At 36.4% G+C, this 22145-nt stretch overlaps 1 protein-coding gene across 1 annotated transcript in view; it reads right to left on the bottom strand.

Annotated features, from left to right (window-relative positions):
- Nucleotides 1-4577: 4577 nt before the first annotated feature.
- stip1 (stress-induced phosphoprotein 1) overlaps nucleotides 4578-22145 on the bottom strand; it is a 54128-nt gene continuing 36560 nt past the window's right edge. Inside the window, exons 9-14 of the mRNA XM_028809662.2 lie at nucleotides 21221-21317; nucleotides 16328-16452; nucleotides 11992-12028; nucleotides 11000-11103; nucleotides 5677-5849; nucleotides 4578-5257 (exon numbers count right to left, since the gene is read on the bottom strand). Of these exons, the coding sequence (XP_028665495.2) occupies nucleotides 5185-5257; nucleotides 5677-5849; nucleotides 11000-11103; nucleotides 11992-12028; nucleotides 16328-16452; nucleotides 21221-21317 (609 nt within the window). The 3' untranslated portion in view covers nucleotides 4578-5184. The remainder of the gene's footprint in view (nucleotides 5258-5676; nucleotides 5850-10999; nucleotides 11104-11991; nucleotides 12029-16327; nucleotides 16453-21220; nucleotides 21318-22145) is intronic.

The following is a 22145-nucleotide window of genomic DNA, read 5'->3' as shown; positions in this document are numbered from 1 at the left end:
GGTCAGTTATACGTTGTGTTGTCTAATTACTCGCTGTAATGTAAAATAGTTAGGTCTATAATGCATATGTAACAATTCCCATGAAAATAATGTTTAAATTGTACAGTCGCATCACCATATGCAAACGAGCAGGGGGCAGAGCCACCTAGTGAAATCTCAATAAAAAGTATCAATACATATTCTTGTCTCATCTGGTGTTATTCCAAACAATGCCATTAAAGAATTGAAGAAAAGTGCAAAACCCAAACTCTTGACAAATACAAAAACATTTATTTCAAAATGTTTTTTGTTTAGGATGTTCCAAAAACAAATGACCTTGCACGGCCAATGCTTCACAGCAACATTCATGGTTAAGGCCCAATTCTTGATGTACACAGTTTAACTTTTAAGTTTCAAAAATGCAAGCAAAATAGATTTGTTAATAGAAATTGCCGAACACACATAAGCAGTGTATCTTATTGGAGATCCTAACCAAACAGTGGACAGATGAAGGAAGTGAGTGCTGCAAAGCAGCTAGATCTCGACCAACCAAACAAGCTGTTCCGCCTCACCTTTTCTGGTTCATCTAGCAGTTAACAGCACAGTACCAGTTTACTGACTTCAGCCATGACTAGCACAAGAATTAGACATGCCCATGATCAACAATTGTCCACACCATTTTGACAAAACAAAACATTAAATAGGGTAGCCTGTGGTTCTTCAAACTCGATTGTTTTTCATATCACAATATCTATTGTGAAGCTTTATTGTTTGATATCAGATATACCCATTTCAGTATTAAGAGTTTCTTATGGTCCTGGTGCAGAGAAAGTTTTTAAAATTATACACTGTGGATATCATTTTTACTGTATTACACACATTTGGATGTAAACCCAGTATTTGTGGTTGCATAATGTTTCTATTCTCTGGACTAGAAGCCTGTTCATGTAAGCAAATTTCATTATTTTGTATTAAAATGAGAAACCAAATAAGCCTGTCCAGTATCACCAAACTTTAACATTTGCTGGTGTACCACTAGCTATTCAACTTTCCTACAATCAGAGACACAAGGAATCATAAAGGTGTGCAGTACAATTCTAAATGAAGACATTGCACATAAATAACACATTAAAAAAATAGAATATTTGTTAACAACTTTGGCAAAGTTATTTGGCAAGTCTATTCTTCAAATTCCGATGAATTTTCTATCATTTAAGACTAAAAGTGAACAATACAAATCAATATGAATACAATATATTATTATACATATACATGCAAAATAAATTTCTACTGATGATTGAAAAAGAATTAATATAAATGCTAAAACTGTGAGGTACAGTGGCATGATAATAGGCAGTTTTGTGTAATTGGTCCATCTTGTTTCAAATCCTCTTGCCAGTTGCGGTGTGCCTGGATTTTAATTCCACATCTCCACAGACATGTAGGTGAGGTGACTTAGCCCTCTGCAAAGAAACGGGATTAGGCACTGCAACAGACTGGAGTCCCATCCAGGGTTGGTTTCAGCCTTATCCCCATACTGCTGGGACAAGCTCCAGTCTTAATACAACCCTCTGTCGGACTGAATGGGTCAGAGAATTTTATGTTGACTAATATATGGGCCTCACAGTTCCAGAGTCCTTGGCTCAAAGTTTGTAGAGTATGTTCTCATCCTTTCTTTATATTTCTGGCTTTCATTCCACATGCCAAACCCTGGCATACTAATTTATTTGGGCCCATCATGGGTGTATGAATTTGACCTGCACCTAGAATTGCCAGAATAAGCTTTGGATCAGACCAAGAAGTTTATTAACGAGATTCAAAAATGGGATGAACTATGCATTTGTGAAACAGCAGCATGACAAATTGTCTTGGGCAATGAAACCCCAGTCACAAATGGTCAGTGCATGATTAGCGATGATGAGTAAGCAGTAGCAGATGTGGTAAAGGACCTTGCAAGTAGAGAGTTCATCTCCAGGGAGTTGTGGGCCCTTTCTCGGAGTAGTTCATACAATGTGCCACATGCCCTTTCAAGAAACATTGGGTTGAGTGTTGTAATGGACTATCAAGGTGCTGGGATTAAGATCTTTACTTCCAGATATAATTACAGGTGAATGGGACTTGCCATCTTCCTTATGAATAGCTGCTGGTAGCAATGTGATCAGAAACCTTCACATCACCCTGGCCACAGCCTCCTCAATTTAAGAAGTCATTTGGCAGGGAAGTAGAAATGTGCAGCCGTATTTGAGAGGGACACTGGTAGTAACTGGTTTATCAAAATTAGTGATTTATTTATTTTTTTTTTAAGAAAGAACCTGGCATGGTAAAGTTTAGTTTTTTACATTCGAGAATATACAGAAAGTAGAATTGGGCAAGATTGAAGGCATAGCTGTGATTCAATCCTGCCAAGCTTTTAAACAGAAGGCTCACAATGTAGTTGATCCAGAAGTCACTTCAGCTTAGCAGTCCTAAAATTTTACAGGACATTCCCAACTTCATAACTAATTCTAAGGAGGGTCCTGAAGTGGTCACACAGTGAGGCTTAAAAGGGCCAATGGTAACAGACATCTGGGTGTGAATGGGGGTAAAGCATCAGGCAAGAACTATTTCTCCCTGGTTTGATGGCAGCTCTTCATTTTTAAAAATTCATTGCTCCTTTGGCAGTATAATATAGGCTAGCTGAACACTTTGGAAGTGTTCCTAAAAGATTATGCAGTATGAACATTCCGTGACAAACAACATCTGCATCAAAAGCAATAGTCCAATTTGTATGAAAACACCAAACTGTCTTATAAGGCAGTAGAGGCCATCATGGATTTGCCAATCTAGTGACCCCTTACTAGCACTCAATTCAAGAATCTTTAGTTTAAGACTATCACTGAAAATGAACTAACAGTAGTCCAAGACTGTCTGCTTCAGCTGCAGTGTGTGAAGAGCTGGGGATGATCCCATGTCAGCCTGGTCTCAGTACGTGTTGACGGTAAAAAGACACCACTCAGGTTTGGCGTTGTTGCAGTCTGAGAAGGGGAACAGAGACGCATACTAACTTGAGACAACCTTGTGAGCAGGTTTAACAGACATAGTATGGTGGGTAATGTTACAAAGTGAATTCTGCATGCAGACACTCAGTCAGTTTTATGGTCAATTTGCCATTAAAATATGGAATCAATATTTTTATATTTGGACTGAAGTAGAGTGTGATCCTCAATCAAATATATTTAGCTCAGCTATAGAAAAAGAAAAGATGCATGGAAATATTTAGATTGTGTAACATAAGAAAAAGAAAAATACAAGTCAGAATATATATGTAACTGTTAATCTTAACGCATTTGGTGTCCCCAATTAGGGATCGCTTGGCCGTTGGCTCAGAAAGTGTGCACTGAAAGATGCTACCAGTTCCTTCCCTACAGTAGCCATTTCAAGTGTCATTTTTAGCATAACTGAAAGCATCAGTTGAAATTAACAATATAAGCCAATATGCATATTTCCACCTTCACAGTGTGCTGCACTGCTGGGCAGCTTTTACATATTGAATGTGCAGAGGCCTCCAATTAACAACAAACTCCATATGCTGACTACTATTCCCTTTTGTGTTCTTGATGTAAATTATTCGCATTTCTTACTGTCTACCAGTTAATGTTTTGCTGCCCAATAGCAATCAAGATTTTTTTTTTTTTTTTTTTTTTTTAAACACTGAAATGATATGGTAGTGATGAGGGAAATCATTTAAAGATGAATGTGGCTATGATCTTTTCATAGAAAACTAATGTTACATAAATTCATTCATGCAATGCTTAAGGCATAAATGATGCACATTTCAGAAAGTATGTGCAAGCTGTTGAAAAACATCCTCTCTGCACACATGCATGCTGCAAAGATGGCCAGATAACCTTTAAATGTGATATATTTTTGTACCTCCTTGCATGTAAAAGCGTCTTGTATTCAAGAAATACAGTCATCACTCAAAATTGATCCCACATAAGCATTTTCCACATCATACAGACACGGATACCATAATTATCTGAGAAGCATATTTATTATGACTTGGCAATATTTTCTTTGACAAACATTGCTCATCTCTTATCATGGAGTACTTGCCTGTTAATTCCTTATTAATTACCTGCTTAACTACATTGTGACAAACTATAATGTTGATGGGGGTATGAAAGACCTTCATGAGTTTTAAAAATTTACTATCATAAATCATCAGGAAACATATTTATACATTTCTGTATGTGAACAGACTGGCACAGCCGCACAGTGGAAGTGCTGCTGCCTCACAACAAGGGGACAAAGATTCACACCCTGCGTGGCATTTGCATGTTCTCTCCTTGTCTGCATGAGCTTCCTGCAGGAGGTCCATTTTTATCCCCCAGTCCAAAGACATGCAGGTTCGGTGGACTGGTGATGCTAAATTCTACATGCTAAAATAAGTATGTGTGTTCACCCTGTGATGGAATGGGCACCGTCCAGGGATTTTTTTTTTATGTCTTATGCCCAATGTATGGCAAGACAGACACCAGATTTTCTGTGACTCTGCTGTGGATTATTTGGAAAATGAATGCTTGGATGAATATTTATGAACAAAAACAAAAGATATCTTCCTCTTCAAATAACTTTATTGGATTCTTTTGCTTCAACAACTTTTCTGTTAATGTTTTAAATTCTCTGTGCTTTGCTTGGTGCTGTGGAATATTACACTTTAGATAGTAGTTTGGTTGGTTTGCCAGAGAAATGGACAAGAGAAACAAACAAATGTAAAAAGCAAGATGGCAACTATTCCGTTGATGTGCATTAAAAAAAAAAAAAAAATCTCTCTCTCCTAGGCGTGATCAGGTCCAACCATAAGGTCAATTTTTCCGGTAAGCTTTCTTTTCTATACTGTAATAAAGCAGTACAAAAATGAGGCCACCCAGATAGAGACTGAGCAATACTTCAAAATGGCCAAAATTTGAACCAAAAAGAAAAAAAAAAAAAAAAAAAAAAAAAAAGGCCCAATAGATTCAGAAGATGCTCTCCTGGGGAGCAGAGCACTAAGACCAAAGAGGCTGGAGAAGGTTGAGCCTGAGATTGAGTGTGTCTGGGCACCCCAAGCCCTGACCCCTCCAGCCTCCACTGCACTCAGTTGCTTAGCTCACATCTCAGACAGGCCTAAGAGGATCTGTTCTTTAGTTGACTTAACTTTCACACACCAAGAAATGACATCCATCACCGGATAGCAATAAGTCCCACATCAATGAGCTTTTGAATCTTCTGTGCAATAACTGGGTTCCTCAAGTGGCTGTAATAAGAAAAGATCAAAGTCAGTAAAATTATCAAGAAAAAGTATATATACTGTATGTCATGGTGTTCTGATAAGGATGCCCTCTGATTTTCACTTTGGTCTTGCTGTAATATATGAAATATAGATAACAATTAGATTTTTTCCTTTTTTGGATTACCTGTTATATATACAGTATAGCACCTTTCCCTCACTTGGTAAGTACTTCTTATATTCAAAAGGGTGCAACAGGAATAAAAGCACAGAAAAACCACTACGTAAAGCAACAATGGATACACAGCCAGATGAATGAGCAAATGGCAATGGGGCTACTTAACGGACACAGAAGACATCAATTGTGATTGGATAAACATGAAACCAAAGGGCGAGAACTGTTTACACAAGTAAATGTAAACATTTGAGTATATAACCAAACTTACTCGCTGAGTGCTTGTGGATCCTTCTGCATCTGCTCCAGAATCATCCGCATGGCAGGATCACTCATGATTTGCTGTACTTCTGGGTCTGCCATTGCCCGTCGCTTCACATCTTCGGGGTTATCATTGCGCATATGTTGTGAAACTAAACAACGCTGGTAGCCCTCTGCTGCCTCCTATAATAAGGAAAACAAATTTGATATCAGAAAAGGTCATTTTTGATATAAAGATTCCAAATTAAATCTCACAAAAATGGTACCAAGTCAGAAATTCACAATAAACATCTGTGAACTGCAGTTAAGGTTTGTATTTCTGTATACGTAATGTGCGTCTTCCTGCAATAGCTCAAATCACTGTTCATTAAAAACAAAAATCTTTCATGAACTGGCTTCTCTAATAGCCTATTCTTAAAAATCATGTGTACTGTTTTACTACACACACCCAAACAATTTTAAATATACATCCATTTTACCAAGAAATGAATCTCAGAAATTAATACGTTTGGTGGAAAAAATCTAATGACATTCACTTTTTCAATACTTTTTATTCCCACTTTTGTGACACTTTCTGATCACATCAGCAGATAAAAGCAAAGATCAGCCAGTTATGTGAATGTTAGTCTGTTGTATGGTAGTGAGCATGAAAAAGAGGTGAAGGCAAGCCCAATTTTTTAATTGTACATTTTTGCATTAATTTGCAAATATAATTAAAATGTACAAGAACAATACATTAAATGCATGCTGATCAAATAGGATTATGGCAGTCAAAATGCTATTTTTCATGATCAACCACTTCTACTGATTAAAGAGGTGTGAAACTGATCAACTGTAAAATTTTAGGACGGTAATCACTTACAGCTTGAAACACGCATTACAAAATGCACAAAATTGTGTCACATTTAGATGAGATGATGCCAAATCCTTATATTGCTGATCTTGAAGCATAGTTGTAATTTAAATAAAATACATTTACAATAAACAAATTTCAAATACAAATAAGTGAATATGCCCTGCAATTTACTACCAACCTGTCTAGAATAGGAAAAAAAACACTTAAGAGTAACACGGCAACTTTTACTGCATTGTTATATCGGTAAGACTGTCAAGATGGAGTTTATAATGTCATGCATTCAACAATATTAACAATATTTTTGTTCAAAGATTAAGGATTATAAATATTTATTAACCTTTCTATTTATGAAATATGAGCAAATCGGTTTAATTCCTTTGGATAATATAAAAGCAATTAATAGAACAATGGCAAAAGCAGAGCCTTATCTCAAGAAACAGTAACCAATAAGGACATTCCATGAAAATGAAGTGTAAAATACGCATTTAAGAATACTAGATGGCATCTTAAAAAGACTTTCAAACAGCTCACTCAGTCAGAGTTTTTCCTTCTCAGATATTTGAGGCATGTTATGTTACATTAAATATATAATTCAAATTGGCCCAACTTAAGCATTAGTAAGCTAAGTATTTTTCCAAACAGGTAAGTGTGTGTGTGTTCTGTATCTATTTGTTTCAGTGCATTTATATCATTAATAAAAAATTGGTAGGTTCAATCCCCCCATCTCCCCTAAAAATACCAGATATGTTGCATGGCCTTGCAAAATTACTCAATATTACTTAGTAACAACCAAAGGAAAAAAATCAATGTGGTACACTTAGGTTTCAAGCCACTGAAGCTAACTTTTTTTGCCATTGATTTAGGTTAGGAGAAAAGAAGAATTCAAGACATGTTGTGGAAACTAAGTTTGGACAGGGACAAAACAACTGCCTAAGAAGGGAACAGCTGCCTTAAAATTGCCATCCAACAGGTGACCTTTGAAAAACAAGTGCCACATATTATGGATAAAAAAAGAATATTAAACAAATTTAAGTGACCATTCACATTGTGAAATCTGAACAACAGCTGTGAAAATGAAGATCAAATAAGATAGCAATAAAAAATAATGTATAAATTCAGAAAAAGCATACAAAAATGATATCTAAGTGTTTGGATGTTTCAGTTCTACAAGTGGAAGCTATATATTAAAAAAAAATTCCATTCTCTGCCTAGATAAAACGTTAGCCCTCACAAAACTCTACATAGAAGATGAATTGTGAGAGAGGATGACTTCAAACAACCACCACAACACTGAAGGAGCAACTGGAGGAATGAAGCACCAGTCAACAATACCAAGAGCTTCACAAAACACTGGTCTGTCTAGTAAGATGGCACAAAAGAAGTCATTATTCAAAAAGAACCATGAGAGATTCCATCCTGCCAAAAACAAGAGAATAACACATTTGCAACTTAGGAAAAGTTTTTGTGGTCATTTGAGACCAAGACAGAACATTGCAAATACTGAACATCTTGTTAACAGAAGGAAGAATGGAATTGTGGAAAACAAGAAAATACTGCAAGAGCACCTCTGTAAGCTTAAAAAAAAAATAAATAAAAAATAACTTGGGCAAAAGGTTACATATAAGCAGGACAATGATCCCAAAGTAACCATGGGGTGGCTTATGGCAGTCAAAGCCCTTCAACCCAATTGAAAATCTGTGGCACTATTTAAAAATGGAGGCCCACAAAACTCACCCAACAACTTTAATAGCCTGGAGGAAATAGGTCAAAATCATTCATGAATAGCATACAAAGCGGAGACATTCTTACTCTGAAAGACTAAAGCAGCCATTGCTTCAAACAGTAGATGAACAATACATTAAAAGTGTGTTGAACGAACACTTAACACCAAAAGATTGTTTTTTGCTTGTTATGATTTTACTTTAAAACAATTAACAATGTCACATACAAAAACAAATTATGAGTTTCAGTACTTTGAAATAGTACATCACAGAAAATAAAGTATTCAGATTCATGAAGAACATGAAAAAGTATTCAGATTCATGAAGAACATGAAGAATTCTCTTATTTTACTGGATAAATTCTACACTAAAATATTAGGGCTCTGTAGCTAAACTACAAAGTGATATCTTAAAGCAGGCCTATTCTAAATTCTAACAATAGCAAAACTGACTCAATAGTTTTGGGTTCAAAGGTACTTTGGAGAGAGAAAACCTGCAAACGCCCTATAGACAATAACCAGGACGGGAATAAAACTTTGAAGCAAACCTTTTTCTTGAAAATCTTAGGCAGCAGAACTAAACATAGTAATTGGCTACGATTTAATAATTAAATTTACTCTTCTGCAATTTATTAGAGACAAATGGTAAACATGAAAAGAACGAAGTGAATTTAACTGTATTAGAAAAATGCTTATCCCCAATCTTTATACTTTTTCCCCCCCCCCCAAATGTGACTGTTGTATTTTTTGTTTAATTTTGCAACTATATTCTATATATACAATGTTTAGTTCTTATCTGTTGTATATGTTACCGGCAATATAAATGCAGGCATTGTATAGAATGCCTAGGTGATATATAGAATGCTGAAAATTAGACGTCATGAAATGATTAATATTTCACACATTTCCTAGGAATTCTATAAAATTACAAAAGACAAACCGGCAAAGTATAAAATACTCCCACTAATGACGTTTCTAATGTCACATGACTTTCAACACTTGCCTCAGACGGAAAATTCTCCATTTGCATTTCAGTGCAATTTAAAATAAAATTTTTCCTTCCTTGTTGCAACAAGGAGGTTCATATTTTATTTTATTTTGTTTTCCTCACTAAGAACGTCCAATACTTTATTTTGTATCTCTTTCGTTTTCATATATGTCTTTTCAATAAAAGCCTTTTCATGACTCTCTTTTAACACTTTGCCTAGATAGCATCTGTCATTCTATATAATGCCTAGGTATTACATACAATGCCTAGGGAAAGTATATATAATATTAAAATAATTCGGATATTTCATACTTTGCCCAAAAACTCCGGGAATTCTATATATTGCCTGCATTTCATACACTGCCGGTAACATATACATTAAAACACAACATAATTCAGCATCTAAGTGGAGAATTTGCGAACAGAAGTTTCAAATGTAATGAATCCAATGATCCAACGAGTCCGTGAACAAGGATTTAGCCCTGTGGCTTCTACACTTTACAACACAACCCAGGGAACGGGAGGGAATGACTAGGAGACGATACGTGGTCTTCACGTCAAGATCACGGAAGACAAATAAAAGACTCACGAGATTTAAGAGAATGGCCACGGAACGTCTCGCGGGGTATAGAACATGAGATTCTTGCAAGACACGCCCTACTTGCAAGCAATATCAGAGCATGGCCAGCAAAAAAAAAATTTAAAAAATTTAAGTAGTGTAAAGGCATGCAGCACACATAGATCCAGGGGTCTCAGTGCATATAAAGGACAATATGTTATAAATGAAACCGACAACTAAAAGATCGCATTAGCGCAAACAAAACAAAATTATTCATCAGGTCCAGGTGTAATTGAAAAAATAGCTGGACAAAGCGAGGTCAGAAATAAAAGGCAAAGAGCAGAAAACAAAGTCTTTTCACCTTCGCATCATTCAATGCACAAAACGTAGATTTACACAATAATGGACCATACGCTATGAGAATCTGTGGTCCTGCAACAGTTAAAGCATCAACAATTTCAAAGAAAACACAATTCAGTCAGGAGTATATTTATGATCACGGAGAAGCGATCACAACACAAGCAGCAGAGACACGAAGTGGCAAAAAGGACAGCGGCTGTACAGGCTTTAAAATGATCGACAGGCAGCGTGACAGCAGCTGCCTTCCCTTCACAACGCGAGCAGCGTTATACGTTCTGCAAGAAAGATTTAACCACGCCCGGGGCCGGAAATAAAGGACAATTATCATTTTTACAACGTCACACGAGACAAGGCAGTGAGCCATCATTTAAAATAAGTCCACAGACATCTAACCTAGCAGTTGTTGGATTGCTTTTGGCAGACACGCATCATGTGCTCCCAGCATGACATGTGACAAACAGAACAGGCAGCTCGCCAGCAGCAGAAAGACAGCAGATGATCCGACGGCATATCCTTAACGTGTGTTCAGCCGACCCCCCTTCACAACGCGAGCAGTGTTATACGTCTTGCGAGAAAGATGTAACCATGCATGGGGCCGGAAATAAAGGACAAGTATTGTTTTTACAAAAAGTTTTTAAAGTAAAAGTGAAAATAATGCATATGTAACAATTCCCATGAAAATAATCTCTTTAAATTGTATATCTGGTAAACCAAACACGAGGGTGGGCGAGCGAAGCGAGCAGGGGGCGCAGCCCCCTAGTATGGAATAAAATTAAAAGTGAATATGAAAAACGAAGATTTACTGCTTGGTGAAGTGGATTTTAAAAAACAACTATGAGTGCAGCTTTACCTTTGAAGAGGAGTCAAGGTCAAGAGCCTTTTGGTAAAAGTCCATCGCTTTGCTAAAATCCTTCATTGCTTCCAAAGCAGCAGCTTTGCGCGTGTACCCTTTGACTATAAAATAAAGTGTGAGAGGAAAAAAAAAAAAAAAAATATATAAAATATAAAATCATTGTAGAATGGACATTAAAAACACCTGGCAAGTCATGGCACTAGTAAAGCAAAACTACACATTTAAAAAAATCATAATACTGTATTAATTCACCTCCAAGTGAGGAGATGCATCTAGAATGGAACAAAACAAAACTATACAAGAGTATTAGTAATACACATGCTACTTTGCAACACTAGCTCATTTTTACAAAGAATACAGTACCCACAAGCACTGCATTGCACTGCATAATTCGCACCAGATTCACACCAAGAAAAAACACTTAAAGGAGTACTCAGCAGCTCAATGCCCATTGTTACAATTATTCATCATTTATAGCAGGTGCCTTTACCCAAAGCAGTTTACAAAAGCAAAGTAAAATTAATAAATAGGTAGAAGGCACAAAACAAAAAAAAAAACACACACACACAACTTAAGTCTACTTTTTTTTTTTTTTTTTTTTTTTTTTTTTTTAAAGATACAACTCTTTACAACTTGCCAATAAACCAACTGGACCAGAAAGGCAGCACCAACTATTTTACTGTACAGTCATTACAGACCTAGAAGATCAGGTACTTCACGTAGTAAACAAACTGTACATGTCAGGTTAACACCACTGCCAATTTTGAAAAGTGATTTAATACATTTCTTTAAGAATAAACTTTATAATTTTAATATTATATACTGGACTATTAGTGACAACATTGCTGACATTAGTTTGTATGCTGCTATGCTGTAGGAGCAATATTACACCATAATAAAAGCTGAATTCCTGCAGAGATATCAGAAAATGTAAAATTTAATCAAGTGCAGGCATCTAATAATAAAAAAAAAGTCCATTCTGTACTTACGGAATGTTGGATCCAACTGGATACATTCTTCACAGTCCTAAAATAATGGGGGGAAAAAAGACCTTCAGGAAAAGGAATGTATTGAAGTTTCAATGCAGGGATCAGGGCAATTATACAACCTCTAGCAAACACACTGCACACAATTTTTTTTTTTTTTAGAAATCTCACAGAAGAGTTAATCATGGATAGGCTTACAACTTACTTTTTTAAACCATTTTAGCAAAAGAAAAAAAATAATGCACAGAAAATAAACCGATAACCATTTAACACCATTTAAAACAGGTATGTCTAAGATTGTAACAGGTCATCTTCTGCCGCTTTCTGCCTCCACTCCCTCTCTGGCAAGTCCTGACCTCTTTCCTCTGAGTCTCTTCCAATCAGCAGTGGCTGGCTCCTTTTAAACAGATCCTGGGAGTGTTCCAACTGCTTCATCAGTATTACCTGGAATCACTCCCAAGCGTGATGCAAATCCTCTGCCTGACACTGCAGCTTTCCCTGGCGGCCCCCATGGAAACCAACAGGGCTGCATCAAACTCTCACTCCCAGTCTGAGCTGCTGGAACCCGTGGTGCCACAACCACCCATGACGGCTGCTCTTTAGCGTCCCAGGGAAGGTAGTGCCTCATAGGCACTCTCTCCACAGGTTCTTCATCCAATTGGGCCGCCGGTCACAACATATAAAAATTTGAATTTCAGCTTTAACTTTACATAACAAAAATGAGGGCAGATTTTAGAAGAGAGGGTAGATGGTTATTTTTTTTCATCTTCCCAATCACAAGATTTCACATTAGAACCTAGATTTTTTACAAAGGCGTCTTCTTGTATACATTTTCTTTGACCACTGTGGGTCAAGCGATACTTCAAATAATCGTTTCATTCCTATAAGAATTTCAGGAATTCAGTAATTCTGAAAACATAATTTGTTGAGACATTGATAGCGTTAGACTACAATGTTGGTTACCAACACTGCACCAGATAACAAGAACTCATTAAGCTTAAAATTGGCTCACACCAAGAAGTTGTTAAAATAGCTGAACACCACCTAGCCTACTAAAGAATGATTTCTATTCTGAACCTGAAGCAGTACGATGGTATACCATAAGAACATTCTTATTTTTGTTTTACATTTAATGTTTGGATTCAAGCAATGAGGAAAAAAAGAATAATTCCTTCTCATATGATTAAGTCCTGTGTGTCTTTTCAACTATAAAAAAACTCAACTGACATTCTAAGTATTTAGTTCATAGTGGTGCAGTGAACCCACATTAGCAATAAAAATCAATTTATGTTAATTGATAATTTTCAATATACATCAGGCAAAAGGGATTATGAACATAGTGTTTCTGATCAAAGAAAGTCTCTCACGGGTTCTATAACTTTACTATTCTGATTTCAGAATATTTAAAAACATTCTGTAAGATAGTGATTACATACATTGCTTTACTATTCATACTTTCAAAAGCTTACTGATTACACCGGGACAACACATTCTTTTTCCCCCCCCAAAAGTTTTGCTTCCGGAAAATGTTTGTAATTGTGATAAAACCGCTTCAAGGTGATCACAAACATTTCTGATTGACTGCATCATGAACAAATTTGGAGAAAGGGGACATTAACTTTAATTAAATTTAGCAAGTTTAATTGCTTAATGACGGTGACACAATGCATTAACTCAACTGAACTTAAATGTTTTACTGCTGATTATCTTTTGTACTTGGCATCTGATGCTTCTCATTTCAGTGTCCAATGATAGTTGGCCAGCACTGATGGATTCCACTTGCTCTGATACCACTTTGTCGTTGTTGTGTCCCAGCAAAACCTTTCACATTGTTTGTTACAGGCAGCCAGAAGATTAGCAGAGAAGTGTGAATTTAGAAAATTAACCTTAAACAACAAGTTGCACTTTATAGTTTTTATTCTTGAAACATGTCAAATAGCTGGAAGGAGTCTGGTGCTCTGTAGTTATGAATAAAATTTTTAGCATTACCTATGAATGCCTTCCAGATTGAGATTCTCTCAAGCCCCACTAGTAGGCCTTTGAAGTGCATGTCACCGACCATGTGTCTAATATGTGGACAAACAAAAATGCCATAATTGATTTTGGCATTAGTTATTTGTGGAAACACCTGTCTTATACAGTGGGGCAAAAAAGTATTTAGTCAGCCACCAATTGTGCAAGTTCTCCCACTTAAAAAGATGAGAGGGGCCTGTAATTTTCATCATAGGTATACCTCAACTATGAGAGACAAAATGAGAAAAAAAAATCCAGAAAATCACATTGTCTGATTTTTGAAGAATTTATTTGCAAATTATGGTGGAAAAAAAAGTATTTGGTCAATAACAAAAGTTCATCTCAATACTTTTTTATATACCCTTTGTTGGCAATGACACAGGTCAAACGTTTTCTGTAAGTCTTCACAAGGTTTTCACACACTGTTGCTGGTATTTTGGCCCATTCCTCCATGCAGATCTCCTCTAGAGCAGTGATGTTTTGGGGCTGTCGCTGGGCAACATGGACTTTCAACTCCCTCCAAAGATTTTCTATGGGGTTGAGATCTGGAGACTGGCTAGGCCACTCCAGGACCTTGAAATGCTTCTTACGAAGCCACTCCTTTGTTACCCGGGCGTGGCGGTGTGTTTGGGATCAATGTCATGCTGGAAAGACCCAGCCATGTTTCATCTTCAATGCCCTTGCTGATGGAATGAGATTTTCACTCAAAATCTGACGATACATGGCCCCATTCATTCTTTCCTTTACACATACGTATCAGTTGTCCTGGTCCCTTTGCAGAAAAACAGCCCCAAAGCATGAAGTTTCCACTCCCATGCTTTACAGTAGGTATGGTGTTCTTTGGATGCAACTCAGCATTCTTTCTCCTCCAAACACGACGAGCAGAGTTCATCTGACCATATGACATTCTCCCAATCCTCTTCTGGATCATCCAAATGCTCTCTAGCAAACTTCAGACGGGCCTGCACATGTACTGGCTTAAGCAGGGGGACATGTCTGGCACTGCAGAATTTGAGTCCCTGGCGGCGTAGTGTGTTACTGATGGTAGCCTTTGTTACTTTGTTCCCAGCTCTCTGCAGGTCATTCACTAGGTCCCCCTGTGTGGTTCTGGGATTTTTGCTCACCGTTCTTGTGATCATTTTGACCCCACGGGGTGAGATCTTGCGTGGAGCCCCAGATCGAGGGAGATTATCAGTGGTCTTGTATGTCTTCCATTTTCTAATAATTGCTCCCACAGTTGATTTCTTCACACCAAGCTGCTTACCTATTGCAGATTCAGTTTTCCCAGCCTGGTGCAGGTCTACAATTTTGTTTCTGGTCTCCTTTGACAGCTCTTTGGTCTTGGCCATAGTGGAGTTTGGAGTGTGACTGTTTGAGGTTGTGGACAGGTGTCTTTTATATTGATAACGAGTTCAAACAGGTGCCATTAATACAGGTAACGAGTGGAGGACACAGGAGCCTGTTACAGAAGAGGTTACAGGTCTGTGAGAGCCAGAAATCTTGCTTGTTTGTAGGTGACCAAATACTTATTTTCCACCATAATTTGCAAATAAATTCTTTAAAAATCAGACAATGTGATTTTCTGGATTTTTTTTCTCATTTTGTCTCTCATAGTTAAGGTATACCTATGACGAAAAATTACAGGCCTCTCTCATCTTTTTAAGTAGGAGAACTTGCACAATTGGTGACTGACTAAATACTTTTTTGCCCCACTGTATACTGAAATGCTTCACCTTTCATGTTCATTGCTTCAATAAAAAAATTTCAGCAGCTTATATGAAAAGGAGGCAAAAAAATCGTTGTTGGGTCAACAAGTGGTTTAAATACATTTTTCTGTTTTAGAACCAAATGATTATGGAGGGGCCAGTTCTTTTTTAATGTGATGAGACTATTTAGCATGGCAATCCAATCAAAAATGAAACACTACTTGGCATATTGGAGTACTGCATTGTACATAGCAGTGATACTACCTTTAGATCAAGACAGATGCTCCAATTGTCATACTTATACAACATGTAGAATTAGATCACGCAATCACAAAAACAGGCAATTGCAATAAAATGCTAGACAACAAGAAAATAAAAGGTAATTTGTGATCAGCTGCCAAAATCCATTAAAATGTTCAAGAAGCAAAGTCTTCCTTGTCCAGTGTTATAAAAGGAATGTTGAATATGGAATGTCTACAGTGAAACCTACAGCAGAAACTACTGAAATGAATTACAGGTGCCACAGTATTAAAGCTATCAAGGTCTTTCATATCAAGTGAAACAACCAATACATGCATAAAAAAGCTGACGAGTCAAGCATAGTTTTGAATTAAACAAACCTTGAGAGCTAATTGGAACTCCAGCAGTTTGGTGTAACAGGCAGCTCGGTTGCTATAAAGTTTGGCATCATCTGGATTTCGACGAATGGCTTCACTGTAGTGCTTCATAGCCTGAGGATAGTCACCTGGGAATTCAAAGCAGACCGTAATGAAAACAAGTCCTGCAACCACTTGATCTGAGCATATACATTAGAAAAATACAAACCAACCACTTATAAAAGGCTGAATCATTCCTCTCTGTTGTATAAACCTTCTGGTTTGGGGGAAGAAATAAAAAAATCCTATTCTCAGCACTAACTTTCTCTGCTCAATGCGGAAAAATACTGCAAGGACAACCAACTCCTAAGCTATTTTGCATGCGCACATACAAATGCATTTCAATATCCTGCAAAACATCATCAAATGCCGACTTAGACCTATTATATATTGACAGGCCATTTTAACCTGTAGAACCAATGATCTTCTCTTTTAGAACAGATTACACGTTGGATGTTTTTATGCGTTATTACCTAACAAATGAGCAGAAACATACATTAAAATCAATGATGGCAGTGTTCAAAATGTGTAACAGCTGGACAAAAAATATGACATTGGAAAACTTTTTTGCTTTTTGTAAAATTAGGGCACCTTACATACAAGGTGAAAAGATGACATTTAGGATGTTTTAATGGGTTGTGAACAAACACACTGCCCTAAATGTAGTTGAAAATCTATTAAAGTCAATGGAGAGTCAAAACTGACCCAAAAGACAGGGGCAGGAAGAAGCTGTATAAAATTATGGGATATAGTAGTATTTTATTAACTGTTTATTAATTGGGGGGTAATTAAATGTCACAAATTTTCATCCTGAACAAATTAAATTATTGATTCCAAACACAAAACTGGGTCAAATTTGACCCAAAGACACTAAGGATTACAAAAACAAGGACTCTTAATCAAAAGTAGACAGACTGCAGAGGGCAAGTTAGCAGCTTTCATAACTTAATACACTTAATCAGCTCTTCTTTTCTACTACTCTGGAAAATTGTTTTTGAAACAGGTATTAAAAGACTAAGATTTTTTAAACCGTACTATTATAGTATTCCAGTACAGCTCAAGGTGTTCCTCCACGATCTGAATAAATACTACTTATTAGTTGCATGAAGTAATGACAAATAATTACCCCAAAAAAACACAAATAAAATTGTACAGAGCTAAAAATATATTGGGTTAATGTTAATAAAGATCAATTATTGACATGAAAGTAATTAATATTTAAGTATAGTTAAGAAATGAAAAATTGATCATTTACTGTTGTGAAACTATAAGCATTCATATCATCACTATTTCATTTAGCAAAAGCTTCCTGAGAGTATCACAGGGTTTAATGTTCAAAGCACTGACTGAAGTATTCAGAGATTCTTGCTGAGAGCACAGTTGGTTTCTCAGGCACTACACAATGACGGTTTTTCCCTTGATGACCGTTATCTCTTAAATGTGGTAAGGGAAGTGATTTTGTCTATGGCTGAGGCCTTTTGAGGTGGAGAGAATGTCAAAAATGGTTACCATCTACAATGTTAGCACTTGCAGTTCAGTCAATTGTCTTGCTGATGTAATTTTACTGGCACAGTTCTGCCAGTAACTGAAAGATTTTTTTTGTGTCTATTAAAAGTGAAATCTGAGGAATGATACAACAGTGAAGAGGCCTGAAGTGTAGGTAAGACCAATACATTAGATAATATACACCCAGCAGTGATGCATACAATATGGTGCACCTGAGGTTTAATATTAATACAGGGTTTTTGTCAAACAACTTATTAGGAGAAGAAGCCAGAATGTGGTGGATACGGACAGAATGTGATTTAATCTGAATCAAATGGTGGTAAGAATTAAAGAATTACAGTTTAGTCTTAAACAGAAAGGAGTTTAAATAAGAAAATGAAAAATTCACATCACCTCACAAAACTCTTGGGACAGTTGGTATGTTCAACATACCAGGTTGTAATGCCGGTGTTACAGCTTTATAAGACATTGATAAATTGTTGTAGGAATTAGAATTTCTTTGGCTACTGGATGGTAGTATGGTTGTGCTTTTTAAAATGTGTGCTTTGAGCAAGTGTGCAAACTAAAAAAAGACGCATTTCCCGTGACACAACAAATACATATTTGCAGCAGGGTATGCATACAAATTTGGCGTGTAAAAGCATTAGTCATGGTGGCAGAGCAGATGTGCATCCAGACCCCTTCTTACTGTACCTTTCTCACCATTTACGGTCATTCTGGCACAGAGAGCAGATGGGCAGCTATGGTGTATTTAATAATTACTGCATTAAAAAAAAGAAAAAACCCCAACATGCTTCATTTATGATTGTGTGTATTTTTAGCATCAAGGCTGAAGGTGTCAGGACTGACAGCTATGTCCAAAGCTGGTCATCCCAGAAAAGTTCCTCTTCAGGCAAAGAATCTCTGGTCCTGGAGACAAACTTCATAGTTCTAATTTGCTTGACTGACCAGAAATGCAATCTTACAATATACTAAAACTCTAATAGGTGTAAACTTCAGTGCTGAGTGTGCCTATTTGGACTCAAGAGTTCTAGATATTGTTACTTGAAAACCTTATTATCAGAACCCATCCATCAAAGTATTAAAATATGAAATATATTAAGTTAATTGATAAAATAACACTGTAAACAGGACTTGACATCGGCGTCCTGCCTATTGGTGGCTGTGAAAAATTACAATATGTAAGCAATTCAACTGTGAATCAAGGGGTTTGATGCTCAATTTACAATAAAAATTCAGAACACATTTTTTTTCAATTTACAACAGAGATGCCTCACAGTACCCAAGCAACAGATTACAGTAAACAGAACCTTATCCTGCACAATGTACCACTGCAGGATTGCTCGGTTTAAAAAAACACCATTATACAGGACTACAACATACACAATAGTTTTTGCTTTTCAGTATTGGTTGAGTGTTCATTTGCAGTTTTATTATCTCTACTAGTAAACAAGCAGACATCCAGTCCTCAAATAAAGGTGCTTTATACAGAGAAAGCTAAACATTGTATTTTGGCCACATATTCTTTTGATTTCAGTATGAAAAAATGCCACCTAACAGCTAGCATATCACTGATCTAACTTTTCTAAGTATAGCTCTTCAAGCAAAATTTGATGCAAGGATATAAAACCAATGTTTTCATATAGGCAGAAGTTGTATTTGGCTATCTCCATGTTTGTCAGAATATGCCTCAGCAAAATGCTTCACGCTCAAGTAGATGTCCCCTCCATTCTTGTTCCTTGCTGTTACATCATCCTCTTGTGCAGTTTGCTCTAAGAAAGACATTAGCCTTAATAACTGGAGATTCCTGCTTTCCATAGTTTTTGCTTCACTAGGGGAGTACTACATCATAAACGTTCAAATAAACCCAAGATTATAGTTTCAATGGTTGCAAGTAATTGTGCAATACACAACCCTTAGCATTTTACATCTATATTGAATGCATTCCTAACTAGCACAACCAATGTTGCATTGCCTTCTCTGGCCATATTTTGATATAGTTTGTCAAAACTCAACTGCATAACTGTGATACATAGGAGATTCTTGAAGGGAGAAATTCTTGCTAGGGTCATAACAGTTGACTTTTAAAAATATAAAAGCAAAAATAACCACCACAGATAAGACACCCAAGGATAAAAAGAAATACTAGGACCCGAAATAAACTTAAAATATCCTGTTTAAATACAACGGAAGGCAGGCATGTAATTGAATGCAAAAGGCTATGTACATAATGAGAACGTTTCCTGCTTACTGAAGAGGCAAGCAGGATAAATACACAGTTGAGAAACTGGTATCCTGGCTCCCTTGATGTGCCCAACCAACTACTCAATATCAAAGTAAAAAATATGCTCTTTATTATCCATCTATTTATAAAATCCTTTACTGGATAATCAGAAGCCATAGTCTATCCATGTTGCATGTCATGCAAGGCAAGAACACAAATCAACGTACAAATGGGATGTCAATCAGTTACACAGTACACTCACTCATACCTACAGTCCTTGACATTAGATCAATATGAAGATGCCAGTTAATCTAGCATGCATATTTTATAAGACAGAGGGAGGAAAACAGGAAGAGTCACAGAATACCCAACCGAGCACACAATTAAACTGCAAAAGGATAAGAAAAATCTCAGACAAAATATGGGAACCTTTTTCTTCGCCTGAAAAAAAAACTTACCATCACAACAAACATTAACATATGGTATTGTCATTAAAATTAAAATCAGTATCTGATGGAAATGTTTATTGAAAACATCACCACGAATACCTAGTTTGAAACTACTACTGTGTACAACTGAAGTATATCATACGGAGAAGGAGTGGAAACTTAACTGCATTAATCTGTAGTATATTTATGAGAAAAAATGTGTAGCTTGAGTCATTGATATATTTAACATTTAAACAAATTGTTCAAACAATATACAATTGTGATCAACTTTATAAATTCTGCCCTTTTATATTTTAGATGATCATCAGATTATAATTTAGCTTTCTTTCAAGCTTAAACAGAGAATTGTAAAATATTCACAACATTTCTGCTCAATTGTAATTTAACATTTCTTATTCAACTCATCCTCAATCCATTTATTACTGATGCACACAGTACAATGGAATATCCACTACCATTAGACCTATAAAGTGAAATATCACCACACAGGAAATTATTCATAGAAAATATTTACAACAGTGCTCCACTCAAACATTCAGCAACTTTGACCTGTTAAAACTATACGTTTGCTTCTAGTTGCAATGAAAATATCACTGATTTAGTTCAAGATAAGTGTTTTTTATATTCAAAAATCACAAGGGCAAAGAAAACGGCAAATACTACTTTATTAACATATACCTTTCTGGAAGAATTCATTGCCCTTATTCTTCTCTTCCAAAGCTAAATCTGGGTTTATATATGCCAGCCTCTCTTGTTCCTTCAGAATCTTCTCAGCCTGCCAGATTGGGAAGAAAGTTTTAACTTTACCATTATTATGAGCAAATGTATAACACGGCAACATACAGGAATCCGTCAATGGTAAGTAAAACCCCTGCAGTCCTATACTAAGATGTGTGTATTAAATGGACAAACAAGTGAATACTCCAAAGAGCAGTGAAAACAGGGTAAGATTACCTGCATGGAAATCCTCTTCCAGAAGATAGAAAGGAATTTTCCCTATAAAAGATTCTTTTGCCTCAGATAAACCTTCCACTCAATGCAAAGCATGGCCCAAGAAACGATAGTTACAGCAAAACTACACATCTTCTATTCACAGTCTAGCCAACTTACATACAAAAGAATATCCATATTGTTTGACTCATCCACCTAACTGCAAGTTCAGACTCCCATTTCCCTCATTGCAATATGAACTGATGAGGGTGTATACAGCATACTGCTGCAAGTGCTCCACTAGATATCTGGATCATGTGTTATTCCAGCGTGTCCGACATTGCGGAAAATTTGCTACTAGTGTAGCTCTCTTCATTCCCAAATAAACATAATACTATAATTCAAACATGGCAACCAGGAAGACATACCATTAGGCGGTTTTTTCTAGTCTTGTACCCAGCTGCATTTTCAGATATAGTCCATTTACAGATTTGAATAATATCAGGAGTTTTCCAATAATTAGCAATGTTCAAAGACTGTTGCACTCAAACATTTCTCTCTTCTTAAGGGATCCAATTTGTCCCATAAATTAATAATTTTGTGACCTTTATACCAACCTTGAGGATAGATTGGAAATGCTAGATTTTCATTATAATATACTCTCATTAGAAAA

Source organism: Erpetoichthys calabaricus, chromosome 1 (genome assembly GCF_900747795.2).
Source record: "Erpetoichthys calabaricus chromosome 1, fErpCal1.3, whole genome shotgun sequence".
Taxonomy (NCBI): Eukaryota; Metazoa; Chordata; class Cladistia; order Polypteriformes; family Polypteridae; genus Erpetoichthys; species Erpetoichthys calabaricus.
The sequence above is the reverse complement of the archived record's forward strand: the minus strand, read 5'-3'. Positions and strand labels throughout refer to the sequence as shown.